Genomic DNA, 20908 nt, shown 5'->3' on the forward strand with positions numbered 1-20908 from the left:
GATCGCTCGGTTCGGTTAATCATGGGTTTCTAAATCCCCGTCACAAACGTTCAATTTGAAATCACGTCTTAAAGGTAATTAACGTAAACAATAAGCGATCATATTCAAGGCAGTAGAACGAAGATAATCTTTCATCTGAACTTGACATTTAATTTGTGTGCTCACGTGTAGATTAGACGTTCTATTTTGATTTGTTAAAAACAGAAGGTACCCTAAAATTTCAAAGTCTCGCAGTCTCTCCGGTTAAGATAGCAAACGAATATTTCCGTATGTCTTTGGTACGGATTCACTGTGGAGACCTCATGAGTCACGAACGAATAAAAATTTCGATTTATTATACAATTGCGGACTAAGGTACAAAGATCTTGTCGTCAGTAATTAATAGCCGCATTAAGTGAAGATAACAGTCCCGTAGGAAACAAGCTCAGATTTATGGGATTGACTTTCAGTTGAAGTTAACTGAACATTCAACAATTAGCAAGTATAATGGTAGCTGTGTCCCACGTCCTTGAAGTCCTGTCATCAGTGTATAACAGCAAATACCTTTTAGATCCCTTCCTCTCCTAGGCACAATCATCGTATAGCAATGGTAATAGTCTTTTAGATCAAGCGTAAAAAGCATGGATGTAAGACTCAAATTACAGAAAAACGATATAAAAACAGTAACTAAATACAACAAATGGGTTCATTGCCAAAAGCTATTTAAAGAGTTAGGGATTCTAATTGTATCGTCTGAGTACACCTACGAATCAACTGCGCACATCAAGAAAAGCCTTATCAATTATCACACAACACCTCCACTAACGATCATGGAACAAGAAGGGGACATAATCTACATATACCCAGAAAAATTAAACGAAACTCAGAACAGTATTTTCTACAAGCGAATCAAACTGAATAATAAATTTTCAAATAAATTAGAGAGATAACTAAAACTAATATGTTTAACGAAACAGTTAAGGCATATCTTTTAATTATGTGTGCTGTACCATGTGTCACTCGCAAAGTGTCGAAATGACATCCGAGTCGCTTTACACAGGCGATGCGAAACATCGCTTCGACATGTCGCCAGAAGATGATGGTGGTGACACCAATCGAAACGTCGTGTCATTTAGACGTATCCTTCCGGCCGGATACCAGAGAGAATTATGTGAAAAATGTAATACGGCCATCTGGGTTCCGACTCTTTCTTTTTGCTGTACACAGCAATACGTTTTGATTTTCTTGAGGTTTTAGTGGGCCCAGTTGGACAAGAAATCGGTAACTAATCGATTCTACGAAAATGGCTAGAATAACTGAGGACTGTCGGACACAGAAAACTTTCATGTGGGAGGAGCCGCCAGGGCGGAGTCTGAAGTTGACCCCTGCGACGGACAGAGCAGGCAAGGAAACCGGCGTTGGACATGTACTGGCAGCCTCCAGCTGAACATCGCTCCAAAATTTCGGATACTTTTTTTAAATGGTTGCTGCATGTGCAGCCGAACCATTGATGGCAGTTAGTGGTACGAACCGTTCCTTTTCCACATTTCGCATGCGATGCTACTTTTTACAGAGACATTATCCCTTGCGAAAACTGTTGTGCCCTCAGGGAGGGTTTGTTAGAACTCAGTGCGCTTTGACTTACCACTGGCACAGCGCTCCAAACATATCACATACAATGTAATTAACATAAATATATGAAGAGCCTCTGCTATTCCATATCTGAGCCTATTTCTGTCCCTACAATTCTGTTCTACTTTCTGTTCACCAAAAGCTTGCCAACATGGCACAGCACCACACGAAAAGCTGCAATCAGTACTTTGGATACTTCAGTCACTACGTAACTTATTATGTTCTCTTCTTTCTGCAACTTTTCCATGTTTCACACTTGTGTGAAGCGTGTAATTGTAGGACAGTCAAAGGGCGTACTGTCAGAAAACGCCTAACAGAACCCAGCACTTTCTTCTCGACGGCGAGTGTTTATCACAGAGAAGGATATCGCCATGAGTGCCATAGGGAAGTATGATAGGACCGTGTTACAGAGACTGCGCTGTACAATGTCGCCACAGTTACAGTATGCATGTTTTCCTCCTAGAGGGTGGTAGTGTTCCTCATACGTATGCCCTAGCGTCCTCTCCTGCCATAGTAATTGGTAATGTTGAGTTCAATTCACTTTCCGTGTTGACTGACCTTGCAGTGGAAGGAATAAGCGTTGTACACAATGGTTCCGCATTCAAATCGAGAGCTTGCCGACATGGTGTTTACTTACAGAAAGGTTGGTTCAAATGGTTCTGAGCACTGTGGGACTCAACTGCTGTGGTCATTAGTCCCCTAGAACTTAGAACTACTTAAACCTAACTAGCCTAAGGACATCACACACATCCATGCCCGAGGCAGGATTCGAACCTGCGACCGTAGCAGTCGCACGGTTCCGGACTGCGCGCCGAGAACCGCGAGTACAGAAAGGTAAATGGCAACGGGCGGCGGGCTGCAAGATTGTATCAGGAGACCTATCCCCGCTGACAACCACCACAGTATTCAATGTTTGCAACAGTGCTTCGCCGTTTCCCTGAGAAAGGGTCGTTTCAGGAAGCAGGAAATCATGAAGGGCATACCCGAAATGTTGGAACACCAGACTTGGAGGAAATACTGTGGAAGGCGAGCGCCGTGTCAGCACCAGGCAGTTGGCCCGCCAGTATAGGCAAGCCAGACGACCGTGTGGAACATTCTCCGTGACAACTGATTCCCGGTTTTGTGTCATCCATCTTATTCACAGATGAGGCCACCTCTACGCAGAGTTCACCGATATTCGACACGAGCGATTTCTGGTTGTGGGCCGTCTCTAAATTATCGTGTATGCACAGCCCATTCCAGATGTGGAGACACTGGAGCAGCGTGTTCGTGCTGCCTTTGACACTGTTTGGATGCAGCCTGGCCGATGTAAAAGTGTGAGACAGAACATACGCGTACACGCATGCGCTGAGGCACATGGAAACCGTTTTCAACACGTACTGTAGCTGCACGGTACAGGACGTATTAGACTGCAATCTGTGTAACAATATACGATTGAGTAAATGGTCTCTAGTTTTGAAACCGTGTATTTCCGGATATAAGTACACTTGGTTTAAGAATCATGAAAGAAGGTTGTATACGTGGAAGAACCCTGGAGATACTAAAAGGTATCAGATAGATTATATAATGGTAAGACAGAGATTTAGGAACCAGGTTTTAAGTTGTAAGACATTTCCAGGGGCAGATGTGGACTCTGACCACAATCTATTGGTTATGACCTGTAGAGTAAAACTGAAGAAACTGCAAAAATGTGGGAAATTAAGGAGATGGGACCTGGATAAACTGAAAGAACCAGAGGTTGTACAGAGTTTCAGAGAGAGCATAAGGGAACAATTGACAGGAATAGGGGAAAGAAATACAGTAGAAGAAGAATGGGTAGCTCTGAGGGATGTAGTAGTGAAGGCAGCAGAGGATAAAGTAGGTACAAAGACGAGGGCTGCTAGAAATCCTTGGGTAACAGAAGAAATATTGAATTTAATTGATGAAAGGAGAAAATATAAAAATGCAGTAAATGAAGCAGGCAAAAAGGAATACAAACGTCTCAAAAATGAGATGGACAGGAAGTGCAAAATGGCTAAACAGGGATGGCTAGAGGACAAATGTAAGGGTGTAGAAGCTTATCTCACTAGGGGTAAAATAGATACTGCCTACAGGAAAATTAAAGAGACCTTTGGAGAGAAGAGAACCACGTGTATGAATATCAAGAGCTCAGATGGCAGCCCAGTTCTAAGCAAAGAAGGGAAGGCAGAAAGGTGGAAGGAGTATATAGAAGGTTTATACAAGGGCGATGTACTTGAGGACAATATTATAGAAATAGAAGAGGATGTAGATGAAGACGAAATGGGAGATACGATACTGCGTGAAGAGTTTGACAGAGCACTGAAAGACCTGAGTCGAAACAAGGCCCCCGGAGTAGACAACATTCCATTAGAACTACTGACGGCCTTGGGAGAGCCAGTCATGACAAAACTCTACCAGCTGGTGAGCAAGATGTATGAGACAGGCGAAATACCCTCAGACTTCAAGAAAAATATAATAATTCCAATCCCAAAGAAAGCAGGTGCTGACAGATGTGAAAATTACCGAACTATCAGTTTAATAAGCCACGGCTGCAAAATACTAACGCGAATTCTTTACAGACGAATGGAAAAACTGGTAGATGCAGACCTCGGGGAGGATCAGTTTGGATTCCGTCGAAATGTTGGAACACGTGAGGCAATACTGACCTTACGACTTATCTTAGAAGAAAGATTAAGAAAAGGCAAACCTACGTTTCTAGCATTTGTAGACTTAGAGAAAGCTTTTGACAATGTTGACTGGAATACTCTTTTTCAAATTCTAAAGGTGGCAGGGGTAAAATACAGGGAGCGAAAGGCTATTTATAATTTGTACAGAAACCAGATGGCAGTAATAAGAGTCGAGGGGCATGAAAGGGAAGCAGTGGTTGGGAAAGGAGTGAGACAGGGTTGTAGCCTCTCCCCGATGTTATTCAATCTGTATATTGAGCAAGCAGTAAAGGAAACAAAAGAAAAATTCGGAGTAGGTATTAAAATTCATGGAGACGAAGTAAAAACTTTGAGGTTCGCCGATGACATTGTAATTCTGTCAGAGACGGCAAAGGACTTGGAAGAGCAGTTGAACGGAATGGACAGTGTCTTGAAAGGAGGATATAAGATGAACATTAACAAAAGCAAAACGAGGATAATGGAATGTAGTCAAATTAAATCGGGTGATGCTGAGGGAATTAGATTAGGAAATGAGACACTTAAAGTAGTAAAGGAGTTTTGCTATTTAGGAAGTAAAATAACTGATGATGGTCGAAGTAGAGAGGATATAAAATGTAGACTGGCAATGGCAAGGAAAGCGTTTCTGAAGAAGAGAAATTTGTTAACATCGAATATAGATTTATGTATCAGGAAGTCGTTTCTGAAAGTATTTGTTTGGAGTGTAGCCATGTATGGAAGTGAAACATGGACGATAACTAGTTTGGACAAGAAGAGAATAGAAGCTTTCGAAATGTGGTGCTACAGAAGAATGCTGAAGATTAGATGGGTAGATCGCATAACTAATGAGGAAGTATTGAATAGGATTGGGGAGAAGAGAAGTCTGTGGCACAACTTGACCAGAAGAAGGGATCGGTTGGTAGGACATGTTCTGAGGCATCAAGGGATCACAAATTTAGCATTGGAGGGCAGCGTGGAGGGTAAAAATCGTAGAGGGAGACCGAGAGATGAGTACACTAAGCAGATTCAGAAGGATGTAGGTTGCAGTAGGTACTGGGAGATGAAGCAGCTTGCACAGGATAGAGTAGCATGGAGAGCTGCATCAAACCAGTCTCAGGACTGAAGACAACAACAACAACAACAAGTTCATTTCACCTGTTTGTTCCGTATCCTCTCATCGATCAATCCCAAGTGTTTGTACACGTTGGAAAACATATGATCTGCGGACGGGGTGAGCAGCTTTCTGCTGATGATGCTGTGGTGTACAGGAAGGTCGTGTAGGAGGCTACCAAATCACTTAGACAACATTTCTGGTTGGGGTGATGAATGACAGCTAACTCTAAATGTAAGTTAATGCAGAGGTGTAGAAGAAACAAAACCGTTAAGTTCGGATTAGTAGTGTGCTGTTTGATAGAGTGACGTCAAATAAATATCTAAGCGTAACGCTACAAAGTGATATGAAATGGAACGAGCATGTAAGGATCGTGTTAGGGAACGCGAAAGATCGACTTCGGTTTATGGAGAGAATTTTAGGAAAGTGTGGGTCGTTTGCATATAGCACTCTAGTACGTCCCTATCTTGAGAACTGCAGGAGTGTTTGCGATCCGCACCAGGTCAAATTAAAGGAAGACATCGAAGGAATTCAGAGGCGGGCTGTTAGATTTGTTACCGATAGTTTAGGAAAACACGGAAGTATATCGGAGAACTCAAGTGGGAATCCCTGGAGGCATTTGACGTTGACTGAAGAACGATTCTACTAAAGCCAACGGATGTCGAAAATATGGTAAGAGGAATTAGGGCCCGTACGGAGGCATTTAGGTAGTCGTTTTTCCTTCACTGGGACGGGAAAGGAAGCGACAAGTAGAGGTGCAAGGTAAACTCCGCCACGCACCGCACGATGGCATGCGGAGGATGTAAAAGTCAGACACATGCTACATCTCCAGCTGTTTATATGAACATTTAATTGGAAACATAAGATATATACACCATTTTGTGCTGTCTCAAGAGAAAGATATGACCGTATAAAGTGTCTGGTAGTGCACAGCTCCTTCCTCCCTGCTGTTGATCAGCTACGAAAACAGTAGTTCGTCCTTCACACCGAGGATTGATTTGACTCTAACTGTGGAACAAAGAGGAATAAACGATACCCTTACGACAGCTCCGGCAGCGTCAATCGCTTCCAGGGCGTATAGACGAGGAGGTATTATGGCCTCTAGGTGAACGCGTTAACGATCACACACAACCTGTTCCAGTGGCTGGCCTGTGTGGTTTCGCGGGTGATATGCTCGACCACCACTTAACTCTGCTTGCGGGAGCCGCGGTTTTCGCCGACACATTGTAGCTGCACATTATACTTCGGTAATACGATCTTCTAAAACGATATTTATGAGTCTCAGTCTGTGGTCGGGCGCTCAGAAGCGACCGAGTTTCTAATCTCCGTCCGCGCACACTAGTCCGTTCTTCTAAGCGATTTTATCGCACTACTAGCACGTTTCATCGAATAACACACTGCTGCTCCTTTTTCTTTCCATACTTTGCCCAGCTGATCTTATACCGTTTCCCTGAAGTCTTCGAGATTGACGAGACTAAACACTAACCGCTGTTTTGTCATATGACGATACTACTGGAGAGCCACGAATTTTATATGATAAAGAACATTTATAACGTACTGCAGCAGCTAGCAAAAATTTGGTTTTGATATTCTTTATTGAATTTATACATTCATCGTCAGACGACTTGCGTGCTTTTACCAAAAACCGTGGTACTGTACATTGGCATGCAAGCCGTCTGGCGATGAGTGTATCAACTATAAATTGGCAACGGTGCTCTTCACTACCACAACACGAAACCAAATTGTGCTCGTGACCACACATCGGACTTAACAGTACGTACTTGTCTTCCTAGCTTTAAGCGCCGTACGTTACTCTTCATTTACGATGTTGCACGATGAGATGTGCAGCTTCAGACTTTAACGTAGTATCTGAAGCTTATAAATTTATACAAGTGCAGCTAGATAGAATATGGTCCCTTATAACGTGCGGCAGCATCTGTAATGGTACAGCATCCTACTGTTTTTATTAGATGGTGCTGTGCATTTTGGCTCCGTCAAAAGGCAGCTAAGCTATGTGCCTTCCTAACGGGGTTGCTCCTACTAACAATTTCTTTGGCAGTGAAACTCATATAGGTACGCTACTTAAAAGTAATAGCAGTGTTATCGTGTATCGACACACACACAAACACCATCCCCCCACACCCTCGTCCTTTCCTCTATCCTCCCCGTTTCCAACCATCACGCATCTCACTGCTCCCGCTAAAAACAAAAAAAAAAAATCTTTTCCTATTATTGGATCAGGTTAGTTGTGGAAAGTACGTGGCTTTAGCCGGTTCTACTGTCTATTCAGCGGGAAGTGGATCGTTGGCTACGGTCGACGAGTGCTTGTAAGCCTTATTATTTTTACGTGTTCCAAGTGTACGATTTCTTTTCGAAGGAGCGTCGTACATGACTCTCCTGTCTTAACGGGTTTTACACAAAAAATATCTCGGCATTGATGCAGCGAACCACAGTTCCAGTAGCTAAGTACATCCAGTCCGAGATCTCTCTTGAGCCCTACAATAGATGGCTGATTTATTTGTCCACATATACTAACATCGAGGATTCCCTACCTCTGGACAGGAGGAGGTATGTTGTGCAATTTCATACTTCGTAACTCCTTTACTAGAAATCATACGCAGCCTGGAGATTCGTCTCTGCATATCTGTAGAAAGAACAGAATCGACGGATACGCCATTTTCGGCATTCTTCGAAAGAGGTATGATCCCACTGTCATGAAGACAGCTTTTGAAACGAATTACGCTAGTGTAACACAAGATCTAGGATGAACCTGTAATACTTATCATCGAAAATTTATGTGGCTATCTTGTTAACTTCACTGTTTATAAGACACAGTTTTTGAGAATAATGTGTTATAGAAACAAACGTATCTACAAAAAACACGTTCTCCTACACAGTGGTCGTTACCATGAAAGACAACTGAAATGCCGGCCGGTGTGGCCGTGCGGTTCTAGGCGCGTCAGTCTGGAACCGCGTGACCGCTACGGTAGCAGGTTCGAATCCTGCCTCGGGCATGGATGTGTGTGATGTCCTTAGGTTAGTTAGGTTTAAGTAGTTCTAAGTTCTAGGGGACTGATGACCACAGATGTTGAGTCCCATAGTGCTCAGAGCCATTTGAACCATAACTGAAATGACGCCCGTTCGGAGCCAAATGGCGTGATGGGTATATGATTGATCCATGTGGGACCAGTGTTTTCTTCTGCCCTTCGATTTACACAGTGCTGAGTGATCTGCCGAATGAATGAGAATTCGTGTCGAAGTCTACAGTGATCTAAAAGATATTCAAGTTCATTCGGCTGCGGAAACATAACATTACTGATTGTAATAAGTACTGCAATGATATGTTGCTACTGTATTGTTATGTATATCGAGAATCATTTCCGCACTGATTCGCATGATATAACTACACCTGATCGATTATCCTCGGGTAAGAGGAAAGCTGTAGTGAACTATCTTCACTAAGACCTTTCTTACGCTGCGCTGTCAAGTGATTGCCACATACGCCTGGGAAGCGATATTTCAGTGATTCGATTGTAATCACAGCGATTCTCTACGACACATTCATGTTTTCTACGGAGAAAAAAAGTTGTCGCAAAGGTAAACGTATAAAACTTGTTCTATTTGTCTTTATAAAAATCCAATCCTAATTTTGAGCTAATAAACACCATTCGTGTTTGTTATTGTGGTAGGTCTGCTCTTTCACGAAGACGACGGCTCGATTTATTTTTCCAGCGTAAATGGGCACTCTCCTGTTTCAGTCGAAAGAATATCTAAAATGAATGCCCACACTAGCTGCCACCAGATGAGGCCGTCCAGTTGCCCGTCGCACCACTAGAGAACGTAAGGAGCAGTTAATTGAAAGTTCACTCCCGGCAGCAGCTCCTTCGTGACAATGACATCTTATAAGCATATCTGGAGCAACAAAGCAATAAATGTGTGAAAAATCGTATACGCAACTCACCTGTTAGCTTCAGCGCGCAATGAACTGTGATCGTGTCTGTTCTTCTCATCTGAGTACGTTTCCCTGAACGACAGTATTTTGCTCAAGCAACAATATTTAATATACACGACGCCATCGTTGTCGCCAAAGTCAACGGTGAGGATTTTTCAGTTAGGTGAAATTGCTTGTGGCGTCCGAAAATAACATAGGATTGAGTCGAATACACACGCGGAATTAACACAGACTCAGCTAAAAGAAAAAGCTGCCAGAAACCGTACGGGATTTCCGAAGTGATGGTACAGGTGCAAAGGAGAAAGGAACGCCTAGCTACAGGCACTCCGTTACTGTGGCGGGTGTGTACAGAAAGCGAGCCGACTGGTTTCACTGCGGGATGTAAACCGTTAGTGCACAGTTCCCACGGTTTACGTAAACAAAACATTACACCTGCGATTTCCTCACCTCCAACGAGTATCTTCTGCTCCCTCGTGGCTATGTATGCGAAAGGGTTCCGCGGCGTCCTCTATTCGAGTCTGGCAAGATCTGACGGGGGGCGCCGGCTGACTATCGCTCCACGAGGATGATCGGAGGCAGGGTCTACAGAAACAGACAGACCGCAATTGCACAAACGCAGCAACGATGTAATATCTCGTTGAGTTCATTAAGGATGGAGTATTCATTTACACTGCTCACCAATAGAACAGCAAATCCAGGAAGAATAGTAAAAAAGAGAAACTTCACTCATTGTGCGTAAACACTATAGCAGGAAGAATACACGAATAAATTTTTAGGTAATTTTGGTGTACGCAGAATGCGAAATTTAGTACACAGAACAGAATCAATGGCCTTAATCCGGCTAGGTATAGAGGGATGACAGATAAAAGTATGTCGTTCGGTGCTGTTTCAGTGCTATGCATAGTTCAGCAATCGTAGTGGCAGCCGTGTGGAGGCACGCCAGTCTCTCTGAACCCCCCTGCGCCTCACCCTCCGAGAGCAAACGTTTTGAGCAGATTAAAGATCTGGAGAACGTGCTGGCCAGGATAACTGTCCAACATCCTCCATATCGAGATAGGCCAGGACAGCAGGGGCAACATGCAGTTTTGCGTTGTCTCGTTGAAATACAACGCCACGGAGACCTCGAAGACAGGAGACAGCCACCGGCACTAACACGGCAGAAATGATATATGTGTTGTCTCAACTACTGGCAATGTGATCCAGAGGTGGTAGTGTTGTGCACCCTATTCCATCACGCCAGGGACTGGGCCTGTATGACGATGGGAATGTAATCTGACGAAGTTCATCCTTCTCCGAGCCTCTACACACTGATACATCCATCGTGCCGTTGTAAGCAGAGCGAGCATTTGACTGAAAAGACGATGTAGTGGCACTCTTCTCAGTCCAGTGTTCGCGTTTGTCGGCGCGCCAGTCTCCGCACCCGTGTCTACAACACTGGTCTCCGCGCTGACAGTCCGCGCTGCTCAGCCGAAAATTCCGTATACAACCTGACAGGGATTCCATCGGACCGTCACCTTTGTTCAGTTTTCACGATTTCAGCTGCTTCTCGACACAACTGATCTTAAAACCTACTCTGATATCACAAAAGTTATGGGATAGTGACATGCACATATACAGATGGCGATATTATCGAGTACACAAGGTATAAAAGGGCAGCGCATTGGAGGAGCTGTCATTCCTACTCGAGAGACTTATTTGAAAGAGTTCCCGACGCAATTATGGCCGCACGACGGGAGCTAACAGACTTTGAAAGCGGGATGGTAGTTGGAGCTAGACGCATGGGATATTCAATTCCGTAAATCGTTAGGGAATTCAATATTCCGAGATCCACAATGTCAAGACTGTGCTGAGAATATCAAATTTCGGGAATAACCTCTCACCACGGACAACGCAGTAGCCGACGGCCTTCACTTTACGACCGAGAGCAGCGGCGTTCGCATAGAGTTGGCAGCGGTAACATACAAGCAAACTGAGTGAAAAAACCGCAGAAATCAAAGTTGGACGTGCGACGAACGTATCCGTTAGGACAGTGGGGGTAGGGATTTGGCTCTGATGGGCCATAGCAGCAGACTACCGACGTGAGTGCCTTTGCCAACAGCACAACATTGCCTGCAGCGCCTCTCCTGGTCTCGTCACCATATCGGCTGGACCCTAGGCGACTGGAAAATCGTGGCCTCGTCAGATGAGTCCAGATTTCAGTTAGTAGAGCTAATGGTAGGTTTCGAGTGTGGGGTAAATCCCAGGAAGCCATGTGGACTCAAGTTGTCAAGTGGGAACTGTGCAGCTGGTGGTGGCGCCATAACGGTGTGGCCTTTCCTTGTATAGAACACTGGCAAGAAATGGTTGTGTTCGGCTACTTGAGGACCATCTGCAACAATTCGTGGACCTCCTGTTTCGAAACAACAACGGAATTTTTAAGGATGACCACGGCCCACAGTTGTTTGCGATTGATTTGACGAACGTTCAGGACAATTCGATCGAGTGATTTGGTTACCCAGATGATTGACACGAATAGCATCGAATATCGAGAGGTCAATTCGTGCACAAAATCTTGCACCGCCAACACTTTCGAAATTATGGACAGCTATAGAATCAGCATGGCTCAATATTTCCATGATGCGCTACGCAGGGCACGACATTAGCAGGTGTCCCATGACTCTTGTCACCTCACTATATCTCAGTCTACACTAACGGTTGCCTTAACCGCTTTGATGATTCGTGCACGGTCCATGGCCATACGTAGACTTCGTGAGTCTCAACCTGTACTTGTGCACATATTGTGTGTTTCCCGAACAAGCATGTTTGTCCGGAACAGCATTACAGCAATCTTATTAACAACACAGAAACTGCAGTATCGGACTTTTAGATCTTGCTCTCGGGCTGAACATTTGCTTCGTCGAGTGTCACTCTTATTATATTCTGGCGAAGGAAATGAGACGGACTTTCTTCGGAAGGTCGCGCAGTTTCGGCGAACTCGTGCAGCTGGTAACCCGGTAACTTTATGTTAGTCTTTATGTTCGTTTATGTTCCTTAGGACTTGTAGCGTAGTGTAAGTCAGCAAGTGGCAGTGTCCAGACCTACAGCTAAGTGATATTAATTTTCATTTGTTTCTTTTTCACTGCAGATCTGTTTCGGCTAAACTGCCATACCGAGTAACCTGAAGTACAATGTAGATGACATTATTTTCGTTATATATATTTATGTTATCGTGGAACACTGAGCACGGATTGCTACTTGAGTATGTATTGTCTATACGGACTGACATTCGTATAACATCGTTAACAAGTGAATTTTAACTGTCGTTCTCTATTTGTCAGTTTAAGGTAGTTATTAATCTGTAATAACAGTAATTTGACAGTTTTGGAGCTACGATATTATATGTTTACAAAGTATAAGCACTGTTATACAGATGACACGTACATTGCTTGGTTGTGCGTGCATCTAAGGTTGCTGTAGGTCTGTAGTATTCTACTTTTATAGCGATCGTAAGCGCTGTTAATTTATAGGTGTTTATTGCGTAGGGTTTGTTATTTGACCTGTATGCTTTTTTTAACTTCTCTTTTTGATAAGTTTTCGTAAATTATGACATTCTCTTACGTACTGTATTGGCGCTCTGACATGTGTTTCTACAGTATGTGTACGAGCAGCGATGTTAAGATTTTATTTTGGTGTGCGTTATCTTTGTCTGTGTACTGCACTTAGAATTATTCGTTTTCTTTTTCGAATATTTTAATAAAAATTATTAAATAGTATTGGTGTTTAAGATTCATCTGTTCGTTAAATGTGTCTTGTGGTTGGTTTCTTATGTGCACACAAATTTCAAATTTCTCGAGAATCGCCTTAGTAATACATTTCGGAATCTGATAAAGTACCTGCAATGCTTGTTCAGATATATCTGTGTATAAATAAAATAATGTCACTTAAGTGCACCGCAGGTTATTCGATAATGGCAGTTTAGCCGAAACAAATCTGCAGTGAAAGTATAAGAAAAATTAATATCACACAGCAGCGAGTCTGGACGCTTCTTATAAAAACTTTCTATTAGTTTAACTCGAGGGGAAAGATAACGATATAATATTTCTGAATGTGTTTCAAAAGTTTGACATATTCGACAAACGTTTTAAGTTTTTCCATTGGCTGCGACGGCATCCTCGGCTCACACTAGCCGACGCGACTGTAGCAGATGGAGTGTCAAACGTCGTTCGCTTATACCACCTCGAGCGCGTAAGGGAGACGGCCTGTCACCTGATACCGGGGCCAGCACATGCTGCTGCATCTGATTCCATAACCCGTCCAGCCAGTAGGCGTCACCTGAACCGCAGCTCCCAACCCTCAGTTGCCCTCTCGTTTTAGGACGTTCAAGCACTGTCTCCCGCATTACTCCTGGCTTTACTTTTTTTAATCCCACATATTGCACCATACAAGTAAAGTACTACTTTCATTTCTCACACTGTTTAATTTCTCTATTCGTAACTATTTCTCCATCTGCAATTAACATTTGTGTTTTGTAGACTTATGTTAGGACGCTTTTTTTCTTTTCTGTATCACGAAAAGGCTGAAATTCTGCATGGAACCGATATCTTGAATAAGTTACGGTAATTGAACACTAGATGCCTCTCTCGAACAAAGTACTGAACATTTAACTACTCACTCATAAGTTGATGAATCCAGTTTATTAGAAATTAAGGAGAGCATAAGGAACTTGAAAAGCCATTAAGCTCAACAAATTACATTTAATAAACAGCCCCACCCCAAAAAAAATTATCTGTGGGACCTAGAAATACAAGCAATTCCCACATAATTGAAAATAAGACTTTCTTGCCCTATGTACAAAAAGGAAGGCATAACAGTTCTTGAACTATGGAGTAACTGCTTTATTGATATAGCATATAAAATTTCTGCAAATATGCTTTTAGCGAGGATATGCTCCTATATTGAAGATACTCCGGACGATGCAAAATGTAGGTTTAGACCAACTACTGACAATACGTAACTTGTAATTATATGGATAGAAAACAAATGCGAATTAATCAACATATACAAGCTATTTTCATAGATTAAAAAAATTTTGACTGTATTAACAGTGAATATTTACAGGAATATATTAGAAAACATGGTATCTCCAACAAAAGAAATTTTATAAAATGGTGCAATTTAAGCTAAAACCATAAAATAAAATTTATGACCAAAATCTTTGAAGATTTCGAGGTCAAAACGTGAGCCAAACCAGGGTGTTCATTATCTCCAGTTCTATTTGATACTATAATTAATGTAATAATTGATAAATTGAAATTATTAGAAAATGGAGCGCAGTTGAAAACCAAGACTAATATCTTGGTGCACGCTGACAACATTACTTTATTATCTGACAATGAAAATGAATTAAAAGATCTCACGCCACAATTAAAATTTTAAATAAGTCACTAGACTTTTTATGAATAAAAATAAAACAATGTACTTCATCTTAAATCGCCATCCCCCAAATTAAAAACAACTTTTGCAAAGACCGATGAATTTAGTGATCTTGGAACCAAGCTGGCTTCTAACAGTTCCACGAAACCTGTTATCGAATTACGAGTTCAAGAGGCTAATAGATTTTGCTATGGCCTTAGCACAGTTCTCAAAAACAAGCTACATTCCGGGAAATCTAAATTGCGCGTATGAAAATCATTACTCGTACAAATTTTTAACATACGGATATGAAACATGGAGTTTGACAAGAAGAGGATTTGGCGCTGTAAGAGGCAACTGTAATAAAGTTTAAAGAATATCGCATAATTGTGAGTTTCGTCATTTGTACAATGTACCAGGTGAGGTGGCAAAAATAGGCAAAAGATTATAATGGACAGTACATGTCAATAGACCATCACCAAACAGGACCATAAAAAAAGTGAAGCAATTGCTTCCCACTGGAAGCCGACTTCTTGGGGCACCCATGTTAATTTTCAAAGTGACTGAAAAAAATTAAAGCGGAATAGAAACTGAACAAATGTTTGTGAAAATCAATCAGAGTTGCTAGATATTGTTCATTTGTTCATCCTGCAGCGAGAAGCCTTCATCACTTGGAAAGCTAAATAATAATAACAGTAACTGTACAGTGAATGCCAGCTTCTAAACAATTGTTGAATCGAGGGAACAGTGTCTTGTTGTGGCTGTCTTTCTATGTGAGTAATTAAAACTTACATCCATGAACAGTAACTATATATAGCATAAATATGTTGAAGGCAGAGCAATAAACCTCTCCTTGAATGAAGGTGGAGCTAAACCGATGGGCAAACCGATGAGCACAGTGGGTTATGAATATTTCCATTGGAGGTAATACGTCAGGCCTAAAAATCGAGGACACCTGAAAATGGGACGTCCTGGATCAAACACATACGTTCCGCTACGTTTCTTTGACATTTTCGTAAGTATGCTGTAGCTACAAACGATACACATCATGTTACCGTAGTGTAACGGCGTAGCAATAAGTAGAATTAAAGGAAAGCACCCATATCTTGTAACTTATCGAAATATTTATAGCACTAATTCGAATACATCACTGTTTTCCTGCGTTTCACGACAAATCATGCAGTAAGTCATGTTCCTAATCGGTCATAAAAAAAAATTACCGAAAGATCGCATTCTTCGAGATGGATAGAGGTTTTTTTTTTTTTTTTTTTTTTTTTAAATCTCAGTCTCGCTTGACTGTTTTGATATTAAGGCCTGCATAAAATTCCAGTGTACCATAAACAAAGAAAGGTAAATGCTTCAAAATAAAATGGTCAAGGTCTTATTCCGTTACGCAAAGTTAATTAGCTTCCAATAAAAATCATTTAAAAAGAAATACAGTAAGGATCACTGAATGTTTTACTGAATGGATGCGTTTCACGACCAGTCATGAATTGCATTAAGTCATGTTCCTGATCGGTCATAAAAAATTACTGAAAGATCGCATTCTTCGAGATAGACAGTTTTTTGTAAAAAAAAAACTCAAAACCGCTTGACTGTTTTACTATTCAGGCCTATATAAAATTCCAATGTATCACAAACAAACAAAGGAAAAAGCTCCAAAATAAAATGCCTCAAGTCTTATTCCACAACGAAAAGTTAAATTAGCTTCCAATAAAAAGCATTTAAAAAGAAATACAATAAGGATCACTGAATGGATTACGTATAAGCTGACACATAATGAACACAAGTAGCTCTTAGTGCTGAAATCAAAGGGTGAGGCTTTATTGGAGTGACGTAGTTGACTGGTTCGTACCTTTTCCGTTTTTTCGCTTAGGCTGAATTCCAGCAGCGAGTTGGTAACAGATATCTGTTCCGCGGTCGATTTGAGAGTCCGCGTTTCGCTGACAGACGGTACTATGGATTTTCTTGGTGCTGCCCCACGAGCGCTGTGTACAAGCGCCACTCTCTCGCACGGACCCCTCTGTCAACTTTCCTTATTGGATTGCTGCCTCACGAACAATTGGATTACCTCTAATCAACCAGAAAATTAACTTCAATAACTTCGCTTTTGTATGCGTCAGGGTAAGAGAAAGAACTGCCAAAAAACTCATTTGTGGTGTTTTCTCTATGGATTGGGTGCCCGCTGGGAGCTGAACGGAGGGTAAGGTTGAAATTCCGATGACGGTTTTTGGAGTGAGATAAAACAGCCATAGGGATTAACCAACCAAATACCTTCGTTAGCGGTTAATTATCGCACATGTCAGAACACTGTAGTGCAGCCACATCGTGATTCTTTTCCCCTTGACTTCCACTGGCAAAGTGCGTCAACACTTTTCAGAATATGGAGCAATTCCTTCTTTTTGAATTCCACAAAGTACGGACTTTGTAAGACGTTCCTCTTGAGCACGAAGGAACATTTCCGTGACAAGATTTTTTCCTACTTTTCCTCAGCCCTATAGTATGAAGTGTTTCGCTAACTAACCTGAGGTCATTTTCTTTGAGAGAGCGCACTATCAGCTTCCGTGTTTGCTTGAAGAATGTATATAATTTGAGGACTTCGCCTTGAAGGAAACACTATTTCTTGTTTCTCCATCTATACAGAAATATGTTTCGGTGTTGATACACAGTCATCTGCGGGTTTCCTGTCATTATATTTAACAACGTAGAAACACAACCTCCAGCAACAAGACTGTGGATGAACTACGTTCAAATATCAGTGGTACTGCAGAAGACAGGCAGCAACATGGAGAAACAATATGTGCTGTTAAGTGTAATATAGGGAACCCCACTGATTACAGTAGTACGTATGGGTAAAGGGAGAAAAATTGTAAAATATATTTCGCTCAAGACGGAATACTCGAAACATACTGCTGCTGTTTACAGGAAATAATGTTAGACGGTTTAAGAAAATGATCAGGACAATGACCGTAGGCAACAATTTCTCGTTGTTTTACGCTGTACGAAGCTGATTTCTGAGCAAAATATGTAAGTAATTGCATTCGCAATTAGCAGTACTGAACAGAATCGTGTGAATGAATACAAGTAAACACTGTCTTCTGCAATTCACGCGATGTGAGGCTGAACAGTGTTAAGTTTCTCTTTTAAACATTAACTGACTTAAATGAGACCTGCCAATAATAAAATACGGCAAGATGCTGTACGAGAGAAAACATTTCACCCTCATTTTTGTGACATTCTCTGCTGGATGAAGACCTCCACTAAACGTTTTCGTCTAATTAGGTCTTAAGCTTAGGTGACGGAAAATATATATACATACTAAACTGTAATGGTTACGACATTTGACCGCATGTCCTGTACAAACATTTTTCATAAGATACCAAGTGAGTTAGAAGCGGAACGGATGACATATTCTAAAAAGTTGATATTAAAGGAAATGGAAACCTTATTTTCCAGTAATACGTCGACGCCAAGTAAAAACTAAGGGACGAGAAGTCCACACGTAATTGTCTAGAAAGGGCAGAAGAAAGGGGAGATGCTTTTCTTTTATGAAGTATTACACATAATGAGCGATACTTAATGTCACGCAGTCGAAATTCTGAATCGAGAACACACTATGGCTGCAGGATTGTCGAATCCATCTATGAGTGGATATGCTGTGTTAGTAAGGGATCTGCCTCTGGAAGGCAGGGACAGGAAGACGCAACGTCTGCTGCTTGATGCAGCCTGGCTAAGAGGCTTAGGGAAAATGAATGTCGTCAATCCCTTGTAACAACAGCTCGGTTGATGAATCATTCCGGCTACAAAATCAGTTGCCATTCTAGCGATCAGCTTTGTTACGAGATTAGAGGCATGCCTAGTAGTACGCAATAGGTGGTGCTTATACGCTAACCTGCAGCCGGCAGTCTTGACAGGGGAAGCCGCTGTAACGAATGCTAGTTAAAAACTATCTTTCGAGTAGTGGTGTCCGTCCACCTTTAGGTCGTACAAGAATGCCGAATGAAAACCCCAGACTGCTTCATACCGCTTCTGCTCTTTAAGCCTTGGACAACACAAACCTCCTATCTAAACTATTCCAAAACTTCTTGCGTCACCTTCATCGCTGCGGACGTATGTGGCATTAGGTTCAAGAGTAACAGGGGATGACAATAAAACAAAAAACAACTTTAATACTTAATACAAACGAAATAATAATAAAATAAAGGCTTTCTACTCGAAAGTGTACATGTCTAAAATATAAATCTGTTGTTAGGTAACATCCAAAATTGTGTAGCTCCGCGGTGCGCATTATAATAAGCTTGGAGCCTCCTTGACGTGCGAATAAGGTGATCGTGGCTGCCCAAGCTTGTCCTGTCTCCGACGACGGTCCTTTTGAAGTCTTCCAGTGATTGAGGAGGGTTCCCTGTGACGACGCATTATAAGTTTCAACTGACTCGAAGCATGCTCAATCTGGATCATGTCAACAGATCCTAAAGGCCATTCTATTCAGCAGATATGTGCCTATTGGACGATGGTGCTCACGAGGTGGGCGCGGTGTGCTCGTGCATTATCGTCTTCAAAGATGAACCCATCGCCGAAATGTTGACTGTAGCGATGGACAGGATAAAGGATTCTGAACCGATACTGCAAAACGATGAAAATATCCTTGATAACGGTGAGAGGGATCTAATATCCGCACATAATGCCAGCCCAAAAACATGACTGAGCTACCTTAAAATGGCTCTAAGAGCCATCTTACAGTGTTTGACGGAAAGTACTTTGTGTAATGCTACTACTTCCACCCTTTCCTGTTCCAGTCACGAATGGTTCAAGGGAAGAACGATTGCTGATAAGACTCCGTGTGATCTCGAATCTCTCTAATTTTATCTTCATGATCGTTTCGCAAAATACGCATAGAAGAAAGCATTCTTCTGGGAAAGTTCACTCTCGGAAAGTTAACATTAAACCACACTGTGATCCAGAACCCCTCTCTTGTAGCATATCCAATTGACGTTGGGATAGCATCTCCGTGACGCTTTAGCACTTACTAAATGAACATGTGTAAGTAGGCTGTACAGGTTTTTTTATTGGTAACGCCGCCGCCACGTAGCGCTCTGTATGAAAATCACTGGCTGTGCCGTGTGCAGTCTGTGGCTGGTTTGCATTGTTGTCTGCCATTGTAGTGTTGGGCGGCTGGATGTTAACAGCGGGTAGCGTTGCGCAGTTGGAGGTGAGCCGCCAGCAGTGGTGGACGTGGGGAGAGAGATGGCGGAGTTTTGAAATTTGTAAGAATTGGTGTCATGAACTGATATATATATATATATATATATATATATATATATATATATATATATATATATATATATATATAATGACTATTAAGATTCAGTAAAAAAAATTATGATCTACTTCCAAGAAAACGAGGGAACATAAATAGACATTTCCCTTCACAGGAACTACATAAATAATTTTTTTTACAATTTGGTAACTTGTCTGCTACAGTAAGTTCTCGTGATGCATCACCCTAGTATAAGATGTGACGTAGGTATGAAACATGGTCATTTTTACTGTAATATTTTTTCTGATTGAGCTTTGTCATGTTTAGGTAAAAGTTATTGCATTTGCTGCTGCTGTTTTCCAGGCATAATGTTACTGAATTTGACTTTGTATTACTCTGTTAAGCCAGTTTTACTACGGATTTATTTTTCTTGTTTTCTGCGCATTGCCTTATATTAGTTGTAATATTGCTGCTTGTTTTGACAACTTCCACTTTTTTATTGCTTTATATTAGTTTTAATATTGCTGCTTGCTTTGACAACTTCCATTCTTTTTTCATTGCTGTTTGTATTAATTGTTTTGTGCTGCTGCATTGCCTCGTCCCTTAGTTTAGCATCTGAGCTCAGTAGATTTAAGTTAGCTTAAGATGGGGTAGGCTATAAAAGAGAACGAGTTGTGTTGAATTGGAAGAAATGCATTGAGAAGCTATAAGATTTGGCCAAAAAAGCAGTGTACAGTGGAGGAAAACTATTTTTGAAAGAGGATGTGAACAAAATACAGAAAGCATTTTTGGTGGAAACAAATGTCGAGATAAGACGAAAGATCTACAGAATGACGTTTTGGGTTGGACTGCAGTACCAAATGTCACACTGAAAACAAACCCTGTCCTGTATTTTGTGTTATTACGCTATGTGAATCTGTGTT

General features: G+C 41.7%; 1 protein-coding gene across 1 annotated transcript in view; it reads right to left on the minus strand.

Moving 5' to 3' along the window:
- Window positions 1–20908, minus strand: part of LOC126298339 (homeobox protein SIX3-like) — a gene marked incomplete at its 5' end in the record, with an annotated part of 322307 nt that overhangs the window by 180818 nt on the left and 120581 nt on the right. The window contains one exon of the mRNA XM_049989635.1: window positions 9785–9919. Within this exon, the coding sequence (XP_049845592.1) occupies window positions 9785–9919 (135 nt within the window). The remainder of the gene's footprint in view (window positions 1–9784; window positions 9920–20908) is intronic.

The sequence above is a fragment of the Schistocerca gregaria genome, chromosome X, assembly GCF_023897955.1.
Source record: "Schistocerca gregaria isolate iqSchGreg1 chromosome X, iqSchGreg1.2, whole genome shotgun sequence".
NCBI classification, from domain to species: Eukaryota; Metazoa; Arthropoda; class Insecta; order Orthoptera; family Acrididae; genus Schistocerca; species Schistocerca gregaria.